At 43.8% G+C, this 14,030-nt stretch overlaps 1 protein-coding gene across 1 annotated transcript in view; it reads right to left on the bottom strand.

Annotated features, from left to right (window-relative positions):
* LOC128324242 (dentin sialophosphoprotein-like) overlaps positions 1 to 14,030 on the bottom strand; it is a 52,673-nt gene that overhangs the window by 10,809 nt on the left and 27,834 nt on the right. Inside the window, exons 12-21 of the mRNA XM_053248534.1 lie at positions 9,188 to 9,229; positions 8,775 to 8,816; positions 7,643 to 7,681; positions 6,628 to 6,660; positions 5,499 to 5,537; positions 4,951 to 4,968; positions 4,428 to 4,469; positions 3,936 to 3,965; positions 2,618 to 2,668; positions 471 to 500 (exon numbers count right to left, since the gene is read on the bottom strand). Coding sequence (XP_053104509.1) covers positions 471 to 500; positions 2,618 to 2,668; positions 3,936 to 3,965; positions 4,428 to 4,469; positions 4,951 to 4,968; positions 5,499 to 5,537; positions 6,628 to 6,660; positions 7,643 to 7,681; positions 8,775 to 8,816; positions 9,188 to 9,229 — 366 coding nt within the window. The remainder of the gene's footprint in view (positions 1 to 470; positions 501 to 2,617; positions 2,669 to 3,935; positions 3,966 to 4,427; positions 4,470 to 4,950; positions 4,969 to 5,498; positions 5,538 to 6,627; positions 6,661 to 7,642; positions 7,682 to 8,774; positions 8,817 to 9,187; positions 9,230 to 14,030) is intronic.

The following is a 14,030-nucleotide window of genomic DNA, read 5'->3' as shown; positions in this document are numbered from 1 at the left end:
ATTATAAAGAGAGGAAGAAATTGCCTTTTTGAACCACAGCTATTTGCTTCTTGGTGATTTTCTTGTGCTTATTTGAAACATGAAATTTATTTTCCATACATTTACGGCCACATGAAACTGAGCAGAGCTCATTTATCCAGGTGGAGGCTGTCCACTGACTAACAGAGAGCTCCCTCTTGTTATCCACAAAATAGCATGCAGTAACAGTTTAGCCCTTCCCCATAATTTCACATAGTTACAGTTTGGTAGGCACCAATCAGTAGACTTTGATTGAACAAAATCTCTCTTTGATTTTTAGGTATAGAAATAGGAACACAAGGACTGGTAGGTATACTTCTTTAATGGAAGAAAAGACATGCTCTTGTGTGGTCTGCCCTTATTTACAAAGAAAAGCAAGGGGGGGGGAGGCATGCCCTTATTTACCAGGCAGTCCCAAGATAAATCCATCCTGATGGAGAAGGCTCACTCACCTTATCACAAGCTGGGTTTCCTTGTCCACTCTGTAAAGAAACCAGGCAACCAGTCATTTACTTTTCGATGGGTTTGTGTCAATGTAATGTTCCTTTTCCCAAATATTCCCCAATCCTCCAAATCAATATGTTGGTTAGTAGATATAGAGGCTGTTCACATAACCAAAAACTAGGTAGGACAGTTTTGTCTGGGTAGGACTACCCAGATTTGGGAGTTGTGTGTGCTCTCAATTTAGCCTCTGGTGTCCAGCTCAGGGGTAATCACCCCTTCATCCTGGGACTCCTCTGTGTCAGACTTGGTGTACATGACAGCCCCTGGATCTTACTCTCTGGTTACATGTTGATCAGAGACCTCGTGTGATGTTCACAGCACCACCTGCTGGCCAGTGCTTGCATTCCGAGAAGAACCAGCAGTCGCCACAAAACTAATATTCAAAAGCGAACAGGTTCTGCTTGGCCAGTAGATGGCGCTATGTTAACTGCATGAAGTCAATGACCAGTGTGTAGCCAGAGAGTACAATTGTGATAGGAAGGTGTGCAAAAGCCTATGAGAGCATGTGTATAGTCAGTAAGAAGATGCTTTGGACTTGCACATAAACTTTCAACATTGTGCAATTAATCACCATTTGGAAGGACCCTAGGCTGCAAGCATCTCTCACTGGTGCCAGCTTGAAACATTCAATCACCCTTAGTTTGCCTAGGAACTCCTGAAGACACCTCTCTCTTCTTTGCCTAGTAACAAAATTGCTGAAACATTTCACAGATACTTTTAGCCGGCAGTTAAGACCTCTGCCCAATAAACACACACAAGCAAAAGCAAATAAATCAAACACATCCTGTTCTGATCTTTACCCTGAAGCAAAACACTATGGAAACATAAAATAAAGGGATTATTTAAGGAATTTTAAAAGTAAGGTGTTTTTTTAAATTCAATCCCAAATTTTCTATTTAAGCTCAAAAGTACATTTGGGTGAACTGGGTTATTCAGTGGAATGGATAGGAAATGGTTAACTGTGCTTAGTGCTATATTGTGGCTGAGGATTATGGGAGCTGTGGTTCAACCACAGCTGGAGTGCCAAAGGTTACCTACCCCTGGCTGAGTGAATGGCTGTAGATGGAACGGAAGATGACTAGCAGGCAAACTGCTCTTTTTGTATGTGATGTTTGCTGATCGGTGTCAGAGAACTCCAGCAGCCAGCCATAGTTACAACAGAGCACCCTTGGACAAATGTCCCTTGGCTACAGAGAGAGTGAGGGCTGGGCAGCAGGCTGAGCAACAACTTGCTCTTTGCTCTTGCCCTCCCACCTCCTTGACTCATTAGCATGCTGTTTGCTCCCCATTCCACGACTCAGTTTGGCTTCTGGCCAACAAGTCCTCCGCAGGAGGAGAAGAGGAGAGGGGATGAGTGTCAGGCAGCTTCCCTCCTTCCTCCTCACTGGCTGACTGCGTACTCAGGCTCAGTCCACCCCTCTGCCTAACTGACAGCTTCAGCATCCAGGGAAATGCTGTTTCAGAGCATTAGTCAGCATTTTCTGGCTTCCCAGTCTCTCAGGCTGAGGGAGAAGTGGGCCAAGTCTAAGCATCTAGCCAGCCAATCATAAAAAGAAGAGGAAGGAGGGAGGGGTGAGACCAGGTGAAGGATGTGCTATGGAGTCCTGGCCATGAGGAAATCCTGGCCAGGAGGAATCCTTACCAGCAATACTGTCAAAATTGTTGAGGGGTGGTGGTTACAATTCTTGGGTGCTACATATTAAAGACACTGGAGGTTGGCGCAAGTAGAGAAAGATGGGGGCCATCTTCATTTGTCCCAGGGCCCCTCAAACCTTGCTATGCCATTGCAGCCATTTAAGAACTTTGAAGAAGCTTGTGCTGAGTTTACACACAGAACCAATGCTTAGGAAGCATTTGATGGGGCTAAGCCTTGCAGCCAGTGGGGCAGAGCAAAGCAGCCCCTAACTGAATCCAGAGACTTCGTTAAAGGCAAAGAGAAGTTAGGACACAAACAAACCATAATACAGCAAAACAAACCAACATTGGGTGATCATCTATGGTACTAATCTAGGTTTGTGTCATAAACCATCGTTAAAAACAACTGTGGCTCCATGTTGCATCTGAACCTGCTGCTGTGTAACTGAATAATAGCTACCTGGATGGTTATACGAACATCTTGTGATGAGCCGCTTTGGGGTCTTGAACCCTATTGAGAAAGAATGGGTTTTTTTTTCCATTTGCTTTTCTATAAAATTATACACAAATTACTTAAAAGCAGAACAATTTAGATTACAATAGAATATTAAAGCTGAACAAAACCATCTAAAACCTTAACAGCAAAATAATTTTGAGTCAATTCCAGATCATGCTGCAGTGGCTCTATATAATTTCTCTGTGAATGGGCTTTCTGTTGAATCTTGCAATTGTTTTGTATAAAGAAACACTGGACCGGGTCTCACGATCAGTGAGACCTGGTTTGGGGCGGTGAGCGGGGAGAGCGGGCTAAGCCGAGCGGAGAGGGAGCCCTGCGTGGCCGGATTGGCCGCCCACACGATTGCCGGCTCCGTGACGGAGCCGGTGGGGGCTGGGGGGAGCGGGGGCCAATCAGCCCCTGCAAGCTCCAGCATGCTCTGTGCGAGCCCGGTGGTTCTCACGACTGAAGAAAATTGGGCTATCAGAGGCTAGCCCGATTTCCTTCGATCGTGAGAATAGCCCCACTGTTTGTACCTGCCATGAAAGGGGGACGGTTAAATCAGACAAAGGAACATATGATATTCCACATAACATAGGAAAGCAATAGGGACCTGTTGTCTCTGTGTGGGAAGTACCATTTGTTATTCATATTAATGAATATGTTACCATCTGTACTGAAGGAGGCTGAAGTGAAGTAGACTGAATGACAAATGACTAGAAGTTCATTCCATTCACTACTGTAATATCTAATTGGAAAATTCATGTGGGATGGGCAGGTCTTTTGATAAATACTCATGTCAACACCACTAGGAAATGCAGAACCAAGGGTTCATTGGTGTGATCATGGACTGAACTAGGCGTGGTTTGGTCCATGATTGAACCAAACCAGGCCCAGTTCAGGTGAACCGGTTTGGCATGATAAGAGGGACAGACTGGGGCAGTGAGCAAATAAGTAAGCTGCTTATTTGGACAGTGTGGCTGCCAGCATCACCATTCAGCCTCCCGGCAGCCCCAAGCACCACACCTCCCCTTTTACTGATTACAGAAATGAGGTTAAAGGAGCACTCGCTCCCTTAACCTCATTTAACAAGGTGACTAAGGTGGGTTTGCCATTGTGTAGCCACCAGGACTGGGCCGGATCTCAGCAGTTCACATGAGTATGCAAAACCGGGCTGGGCTCCCTTAGCCCGGTTTTGCACGCTCATGTGAATAGCCTCATTGTTACTTATTAGCATTTTTTTTCTTTATAGGATATACATTTTGAAAGAAAGAAAACTTACCTGGATTTGGATTTTGCTGCTGGAAGAACTCTGCAGAACAAAAAAAAATAGTCATATAGACAAAAGCACAGCATGCAGCAGGGCAGTCCTAAGCATGTTTGCTCAGATGTTAGTCCCATTTTGTTTAAGGGCAAAGGAACCTACTTCTCAGGCTAAGTCCAACCACTCCTGTGATGGTCCCTACAGGAGAGGAATCCTTATTGGCACAAATTAGCATGGCTTCCATTTACTCCAAGAAAGTTTTATTTAAGCAAGGTCACAAGGAGACTGGATATTTTGAACTTCTATGGGGTGAGAATCTCTCTTCACTGTACCCTCAGGCTGCCTTCATGTTGAGGGAGTGAAGAAAGGTAAACATGAGGGTTGTCAATTCATAATAGAGGACTCCCATAGTACTTCTACTCAACAGGAGCATTCAATGGTTACACATGCCTGTGTGGAGAACCTAATATATGGAATGAATGAATGAATGAATGAATGAATGATTCTTACCTGGGAATGGATTATTCCACCAAATTTGGAATTGGAAATTTTCTGAAATGAAATTAGAAACCATTCAATTTGGCTAAGAAACCATTTAATACAGCTATAGGGATGCCAGTAAGCTGTATGAACAGACATGGATTATATTATTTAAAATACATTTATATGTTGCTTTTAAGCAAAAACAGTTTTCAGAACAGTTAATATAGAAAAAGGCTATTTTTAATTCGATTTTAAACTGAATAAACTAAGTCTTTGTCTTATGCAATGAAGGTAGCGTTACAAATTCTGTTGTTCCAAATGTGTGTGCTGGTGAGGAACTCAGCCCACAGCCCATTTCATCCAAGATCTTACCATCTTCCCAATCCATTCAGTGTTACCAGCAGATAAGAGAATGCTTCTTTGTTCTGCTTGCAATAAAAATATAGTTCCACTCCAAGATTTTTGGAGGGAGAGGGGGGAGAAGCATAGGATTTGCCTGACTTGTTTCAATGAGTCAGGTTAAGACTATTAAAAGAAGTATTGTGCTTACCGATGACAGAGGATCACGCTATTGGGAAAATAAATAAAAAATACAATTGTTTAATTGGTTTGTAAAAAGGACTCCTTAAAGACTTAAGAATATTGATGAAAAGCAAAACAAACAGAAAATGTAGCCTCAGTGCAAGATCCCAGATCCTTTCTAATGACGTACAGAGCTAAGCAAGCTTCTAACATATGGTGCGTGTCATATGGCCAAAGATGATAACAAACAGGGGTGTATATGGAACCACTCCAGGCAGTTTGGTTTGAGTTTGAATTGAACTCAAACACAACTTGCGCAACTTGTGGCATGCCTTGTATGTTTTCCAGTGAATTTTTGTGCAAGAGTGCAGTTCCGAAAATCTCCATGACTTCATGCAGTTAAGCAAGCACCTTAAATGATCAAAACTTTGTTTGTTGTGCAAGCACCAAACATTAGCCTAAACGTCAGCCAGTGTGACTTACTTTTGAGTAAATTAACATGTATAGAATTACAGTTAGTCATATCCAGTTTTATCTGAACAAGAGCTGAAACTGTATAGAAAAAAAAATTCTTACCACAGGTGGATAGGGTTTGCTATCTGGGTAGGTTACCACCTAGAGTAAGAAAATTATATTAATAAGATTTTTCAGTGAAATGGCGGTGCGTCCCCATTCTGCCATCTTTTTGGAAACTAAGTCCCAAAGGTTTTAAAAGACTTAGAAAGAGGAAATGAGTTCTGGCATTATAAAGTTTCTTCTATATTAATTTCCAATTAGTAAGAAAAGAAATAGAGCCTGAATGTTCATGAAACACTCTCACCTCCACTTTTCCTATCCCAATTTCTTGGGATACACAATTTCTTGGGACCACAACTTTATAACAATATCTGCCAATTGGGCGGGGGGGAATAGAGCATAGAAAAAACAATATTTTCTAAAAAGGAATCTTTTGTGCTCAAAGGCATTGTCTCCCATAAACTGGTAATTTTGATGGCTTTCAGAAAAAGGTATTCTCCTTGATTTTCTAAAGGAACTTTCCACTAACTTCTGCTAATCGTTCACCAACTACATGATTAACAAGTAGCCAGCTAAACTAAGAAGTTGTATGCATTTTCTAATGTCAAAACAAGCACTGAAGTTACTGGGTCAAATAGAAGGATAAATGGTTAAATCTAATCTGTGGTGCTTCCAAAAGACAGTATTCCCTCCGCCCCGCAAGTGTGGGTAATGCTGTCTTTTCTTTTACTAGCACTAAAGCTAATGATATCAAGGGCTATCAACATATAAAATGGAAAAAACCTAGGTACCAAGATGTTTATAATGGCAGAGAATTCAAAGTGATATCACACAAGGGATGAACTTGTGATACACCTTGATGTGATATGCATACCAACCAATGCATACCCATATCTAGCACAATGTCACAGCAAAAGATGTGTAACATTGTGGCTGCTGAGGCAAAAATAGCAGTTTACCAACAGCTTATCAACCATTTATGCTAACAGTTTGAATGCTGGTTAACAGCAGTTACCCCACAACAGGCACATTTGCCAAGGTAATGTCATCTGGGTGGCTTGGTGACACCTGTGCAGTCATGTGAAAAGGTCCCTAGTGAATTGTCATTACTTCATTAATTTTAATGGCAGCATACATCAAATTACAATTTGATCCAACACTGATAATGTATGGAAGAAAAAATATATACCTTTACTTTGGAACCAGTATTGGTGGAAACTGACTGTGAAAGACAGAACAGCAAAATATTTGTTGGTTACAATTCCTTGAAATAAAATACATGTATAGCTTAGTGCAGTAAATGAGAATTTATCACCAAACTTGCATGAAACACTTAAAAAAGCAGATTGTGCTGTGATGTCCTTTTACTAAGGTCTCCAAGGTCAACAGAAAAAAAATATGAACATAAAAATCTATTTGTCCTCAATACCAAGTCTTAACACTGAGGCACTGAAGCCTCTGTAGGCTCTCATGCCACTTCTGGTACAGCACATGACAGGAATCTCTTGTTTTCCTTTGAACAAATACTTTAGGTTCATGTGATTCTAAAGGAAAGCCCGAAAATGCGAGAGGAGAGTATCCGAGGAAGCGGGAGAAAGGCTGGTCACAATTCCACTGATTTCACAGGATGGAGTTATAGATGATCTGTCTCCAACACTGTAGTTATGATTTGATTGTGTATGCCATTATGTCAAGCTCATTATCCTGATCAACATGTTAAACAGTTAGCATTCACTACAGAAAGCATTTCCTTTGAAATCTCAGAGACAGGTTGAACCAATTTGGGGAGGGCTGAATGAGGATATTTTGAACTCATGTTCAGTCTCATGCCGATTCTTTCACACATCAACTCTTTCACAAGACCAGTTAAGTCAGGGAAAAAACTAAGACAACATGCAGACTAAGGAAGCCCTCACTTAGCTAATGCAAAGCATACACTCCAGTTGAGGGGTCCTTTTTTTACAATCACCCTTTTCCCTGAAGCCAACTGTGACACCTGGAAATATATCCTTGAGGGCTGTATGACCCTCAAGGACATTTTTTGGGAGTCAAAGTCAGCTTTAGAGGGAAAGGGAAACAGACGATGATTGTCCCTCCCCCAGAGCATTTATGCAATGATACTGCACCAGCACTTCATTAATTTAGATGTTGATCATTAAGTTGCACTTGTACAAAAAAAAGTCTAATGCAGAAGGCACTCTCACCTGGCCATATGAAGACTGACTGCCAATGTCAGATCCACTCTGTAAACAAATCAACACTCATGTATTAGTATATTCTTCTGAATTGTTTCATACAATCTACACTGGGGGGGGGAAGTATGTCCTTCAGTAACTCTATGCTTCGTGCAAGAAAGGTGGACCCGGGACTATACATTAGGGCAACCTTTACAGTTCAAGATAATTTGATAGTAATGTTAAAATTCAGTATAAATCTTGCGCATTCTGACATCTGGAAGCTGCTTCTGTTGGAGTGGGAAGAAATGGGGACACCAATAATCCCCACTTTTCGTACAAAGTTTATATAATCAAAAACAATGTATACGGGTGCAGAGAATCTTGCACTTTCTCATTCAGTATTGGATACCCACCTAGATACAAATGTCTATAGTATCTTCTTCCCAGGAATATTTATAATATGTGAACTTAATTAAAAATGTTACATTCCAAACCTATTATAGCCAATCAAGTCTTGTTGGTGCTGTTACTTTTTCCAGTTTTTTTGAGATACAATTTCTTGCTGCTATTAGCAAGTAAATGATCATTTCTACATCTTCATTCAGTACTTCCTCCCTTATATAGCAAAAAAAGTTAATCAGTTCAAAAGGAAGATGATTAATCAACTACAATTAGTTTAATAGGCTGACAACCCTGATTCTTACACTTCTAATTACTGTTTATGCCCTGCCCTGAAAATGCTTGTCTGAAGAAAAATGGTTAAACCCAATAAAACAATTTTATACTATATTTAAAATCCGATGCTGAAGAAAAACAACAGAAGATGGTGATCTCCACCTTGCCCTGCTAGTGGGCTTCCATGAAGCATCTGCCCATGACTGTCTGTGTAGGTGGGCCCAGAATGGCAGACCATCTGTTCTATAGAAATTACTGGCCTTTAGTTCTGGCAAATAAAGGCCAGCTATTTTGGATATTTCATAGCATATCAAGTCTTCAGTGTGACAATTTGGCTCCCTCCATTCCTTTCCTAGACAGAGCACTATTGCTTTGTTCTATTGCTCATACCTGCTGTCATGATCTTGCTACAATTCATGGTTAAAACATTGCATTGTTGAGTAGCACAGACAGATCAAAACAGAAGAGGCAAAATACTACTTACATCTCCGCAACCATATTGGTTGTACACGCCTGCGACACCACCCTGCAGGCAAACCAGAGAACAGTTATCTACATTTTTTTCACTAGGCGAAAGACACATCAGTGCATACATAATGCGTGTGTGTGTGTGTGTGTGTGTATATGATAATCATTATTGAAATCAGGAAGTGTTGAAAGGGGATACTTCCTCTCCATACATTTTGTATGATTACATACCTGGAAGAAACCAGTCACTTCTCACATTGGCAAAAACAGTGGTCTTAAATCACCCTGTGAACATTTACAGGGTGATATAATCTCTCTAGGTTACTCATAACATAGATTCATCACATTCTCCGTGCAACTTGACAAAAGGAGTTGCATAACATTTACACTGAGACAAAGTTCTGAATCAAGGCCACTAAGTGTACATACCCCAGCGCAGCCACTGCTACTTCCTTGTTTAACTACTATAACCTGGAAGGAAACAAATGATTTATTATTTAACATATTTATTTAACATATTTTTATACAGCTCAAAACTCTTGTCTCTGAGTTTTGATACCAGTCATTTTAGATTAGGTCATCTTAGTCAACTTCTGGTGAGTGGTACAAGCAGCAGAGCAGAACGCATCTATTTCTGATGGATTCTAATCTGATAGGAATCTGCCCAGAGACAAAACTGCCCAGAGACGAAAGTTTGGGCGGTATATAAATGTGAAAAATAAATAAATAAATAGGAGGAATTTTTTTTTTAATTTCTGTCTGGAATTTTGACTAGAATGGGTGTAATAAAACTAGAACTAATATCTCAATGGCTAGAGTAAATCGAGACCTGGAACCCCCAAGGCTAGAATACATTGGCATTGCAGATGGATACAAGATAGAGATGGTCCTCAGGCATGGATGCTTCTTGACTGCTTTCCTGCTCAGATGTCCCCCATTCTCTTTTTATTCAGCACCAGCTGTAGTTAGCATCACATCTGCACTGATCTGAATGCTAATCATAATTTGGTTGAAAGCTGAAGGTGAAACCAACTTCTAACCATGCTTTCAAATTCTGGATTAAGTAAAACTATAGTTAGCATTCAACTCAATGCAAATGTAGGTAACGCTTGCAAAAGTGGGTGCTGAAAAGGGAAGAGAGGAGGGACATTCAGGCAGGAGAGGGATGAGAAGCACCCAAGGCAAAGAGGGAAGGAAGAGATGGAGGAGAGGCACTCACAGAGGCGTAACGATAGGGGGGGCAGGGGGGGCACGTGCCCCAGGCGCCACTCTTTCTGGTCATGTGGGGGGCGCCAAAAAGTCCCAGCCCCCCCCGCCAATCCCCCCCCCAAATTTTTTTAAATAAAAATTTATTTAGCGGCAGTCAGGAGCGCGTGGTGGCGCCCCCCCATGAGTGGTCCCTGCTGCGGCTGCGTGCGCCCCCCCCCATTGCTTTGCTCAGAGTCAGCTGGCTTGGTGGGTGGTGGCGGCCTGCCGGCAGGCGCCGCACCACACACCTATTTCGTATTGCTTTGCTAGTAATAATGCTGTTTGCTTGCCTTCGGGAATCGGGATCGGCTGGCTTGCTTCGGCAGGCCCTCTAGTGGCTTGCTAGGGGGCGGGCACACATGCAATCTTAAGCTGGCCAAGGCTGAGTCGCGCCGCTGCGCATGCGTGCGTCCTCCTCCCAGCGTCCCCAGCACCTTCTGGACTGCACGTGGCGTTGTCGGAGGCAGAGCCACAGCGAGAGCGTGGAGAACAACAGACCTCGCATCAAGTGTTTGGTGGTCGTCATCGACAAGGAGGTGTGTGTGTGTGTTCTCTGCTCTTCTTGAAAATTTTATTTCAAAAAAACTAGTGCAAGAGCCGGCACTGGCTGGCAGCAGCTGCTGACCCCAAAGTTGTCTGGGGCGCAGGCGGGGGGCAGGCAGCAGCGGGGCTGGTGGGAGGAGGAGCATTGGGAAGGGGAAAGCAGCCGCTGCAGCCCTGCTGCACTCCGGGCAGGATTTCAATGCATGCTGTGGTTGTTTTTTTTGTGTCCCCCGGTCCTTCTAATGCGCTCCTGCGCTGTGTGTGTGGTGGGTGATCACTATGCCGCTGCTGCCACCCCTTCCTTCCCCCCCCCCCAGCGGTTTCCCTTCTCCTTTCTTGCCTCCTGTGCAGGCCAGTCTGCCCGCCCGGGGAGGCAGCGCAGCTTGTGAGCCACGGCGAAGCTGCCCTTGAGGCAGCGGAGGAAATGGAGGATGAGGCTGCTCAGGCTCGAGCGGGCTCAAGGGGAGGGCAGGGGGGAAGGACACGAGCGGAGAGGATGTGTCATGGAAAGGAACAGAGGAGCAAGCGATTCGGAAAACTGGGAACTCTTGTATTTGGGGGCTGCTGATTTCCTGACCTGTGGGCTGTTCTTTATGAAAGCTGACGTGTTTTTAGTGAGCTGGGGTAGGCAGTGGTTTTTCTCCAGCCTTGACTTAAAGAATTCAAAAAGGGAAGCCTTTTTGCTTTGATTAGTCAGCCTAGATGCAGGTTTTGCAATCTTGAAAGTGAACTGGCAGGGGGTGGGGAGGAGGGTGGCGGAGGAACTAGAGCGGCTCTCTGCAGTCTGCACAAGCGAAACGTCCCCACCGCCCGAGCACAATTCAAACTTGGAAGAGGCAGGCTCCCCCTCCCGCTTGACGTCTGGCGCTGCGCTGCCTGCTCCTCTCTGTAGTGCAATACAGCAAACTCCAGAGTTCGCAAAGAACTCTGCTTGCGAAAGATGATCTTGCACGGGGGCGGGGACACACAGAGCGGCACAAGCCTGAGAAATGTTGCAAGTTGCTTGCGACGCGAACGGCGGGATGGCCTGCATCGATGGACACAAACAGGGACGTTGCTAGGGGAGAAGTGGCCCTGTTGTTCAGCAGAGGTGTGGCCCAGCGGGGATGAAACCTGTGAGCGGCGGATACAGCAACAAGACTCCCCTTCCACAGCCGCGTGCAGTGTGGGAGTGAATGGCTCGTGCCCACCACGCCCAAGGAGGGCCGCTCGTTTGACAAGCTACCTTCAGGGCACATTTCGGAGTAAGCTCACTTTTCAGGCCCCGCTTGCTAGCAGGGATGATGCTGGTCTAATCGGGGGCTCGTGACTTGGGGAGGGGAAGGTTAAGTCGCCCAATTCTTGCTATGTTCCCTGTGAGAATCTAGAGCGGGTTAGATGGATTCACATCCCTCCCCTGGGCTGCCTCCAGCTTGACGACATTCCGACACCGAAAGCACTTTTTGGTAGCAAAGAGGGTGCAGTCCGTATATGGCTTTCCATATAAAAGTTTTGCTACCATTGAAATCCTCCTCACACATGAGTTCAATGACTAGCATTCAAGTTCCCCACTCCTCCTTTCAGTTCTCTGTTTGTAAAATAGTAATAATATCTGCCTAGGTAGATTGTAAGGATGGAAAGGTTTTCAAGTCACTTCACATACTTTAAAATTCTGTAAGTAGGAACCTGTGTAGGGCACAGTGTGGATGTAGGGCTGAACTATGGATGCTTGGATTTTAAAAAAATTTGTTTAGTTCAGGGGCTTGTGGTAGTCAGTATATATCACCTTTGAATCCCACTGACTTTGGGAAAACGTTGGAAAACATTGACTTTGGAAAAAGAAACCCTACAAATACAAATTGGCGCTAAGAATTAAAATTTCATGCTGGGAGAACTTGGTTTGCAAGAATAAGTGTAGGTGCCTTTGGCTCGTTTTGGCAACCTAAGGGCATAGTTGGTGAAGGCCTGCTGTTCTGAAACAAAGTAAATGAAGCAATTGCCTGAATACCCCCAAGAAGCTATCAAACCAAATACATTGAGGATTTGATGGAATAAAGAAAAATGAATTTTAAAAAAATCCCCCAAAGTGTGGAATTTCTAAATCTGTGGTGGACTCCTTCACTGTTTTCCGTTTACATGTCTGCCTATGGTGCTGAAGAAACTTGCTAGGTGCACATTATGAGCCCTTCACTCAGTTTATAGAAACATCAATAGTTATATTTCCTGTACCGATAAGAGAATTGAAAACTTTGGGTCTGTGGTGCAGATCTTATGCTGGGAAAACAAACAAGCTCCTTTTACTTTGCAGAATGCAATAACTTCTGCATCCATTCCATTTTTTTCTGTGTAGAGGTACATTTAGCTTTACAAACATAGGAAGCTGCCATATACTGAGTCAGATTATTGGTCTGTTAGCTCATTATTGTCTTCATAGACTGGCAGCAGCTTCTCCAAGGTGGCAGGCAGGAATCTCTCTCAGCACTATCTTGGAGATGCTGCCCGGGAGGGAACTTGGAACCTTCTGCTCTTCCCAGAGTGGCTCCATCCCCTGAGGGGAATATCTTTACAGTGCTCACACTTCTAGTCTCCCATTCATATGCAACCAGGGCAGACCCTGCTTAGCTATGGGGACAAGTCATGCTTGCTACCACAAGACCAGCTCTCCTCTCCATATCTACAGCAGCATGGGAGTTGTTTTCTCAAAAACAACATGTGTGTCAGTCAGATGTATGTTGGGGGGGCGGCGTGGGGGGCGCAATTTCAGTGCTTGCCCCGGGCGCCGTTTTCCCTAGTTACGCCTCTGGGCACTCATCCGGCACTCATCCCTGAGAGATACTGCTGGTCATTCAGGGTAGATTGGCTCTGCACCAGCTCTCTGAAAGAAGATTTTCTTGTGAATAACTGTTCCATATTACCAGCTAAAAGAAGGAATGTGAAACTAAAGACCATTACATACCTTGAGTGGTAAGCCCACTATAGATCAGTGATTGCTCCATTTTGGAGAGATGCATGCACTAAGCCGAGGAGCTACTAGTCCTTATTTCCAGGAGAAGCTGGCTGTACAGAATGCTGATTGGCTGACCCTTGTGCCAATCATGCAGTCGCCTTCATCTCACCTCCCCATCCAGCTGTGCAAAGAGCTACTCTTTGTGGAAATCATGAAGTCACTCCCCCGCCTTATTCAGAACAATGTTTCAAGTTTGTTTAAGGCCGGGCATTGTGTGTGTGTGTGTGTGTGTGTGTGTGTGTGTGTGTGATGAACAAATGTTTCAGTGGATAAATATGTCAGCCACCTGAGAGTTGTGAGAGGTGAAAGTCTATTTAAGCCTTGTGTGTGGAAATCTGCATTAAAAACCTTAATTGGTTAAATAGTATTTCCCTATCTCACTAGAACTCTGGGCACTGTAATTCTGAGAGAAGGGCTAGGGATTTCTCACAAAATTCTCAGGGCTGAATTATACATGCCATGCAAACGTGTAAGAAAACCTCAGTATCTACTTCT

The sequence above is a fragment of the Hemicordylus capensis genome, chromosome 4, assembly GCF_027244095.1.
Source record: "Hemicordylus capensis ecotype Gifberg chromosome 4, rHemCap1.1.pri, whole genome shotgun sequence".
Taxonomy (NCBI): Eukaryota; Metazoa; Chordata; class Lepidosauria; order Squamata; family Cordylidae; genus Hemicordylus; species Hemicordylus capensis.
The sequence above is the reverse complement of the archived record's forward strand: the minus strand, read 5'-3'. Positions and strand labels throughout refer to the sequence as shown.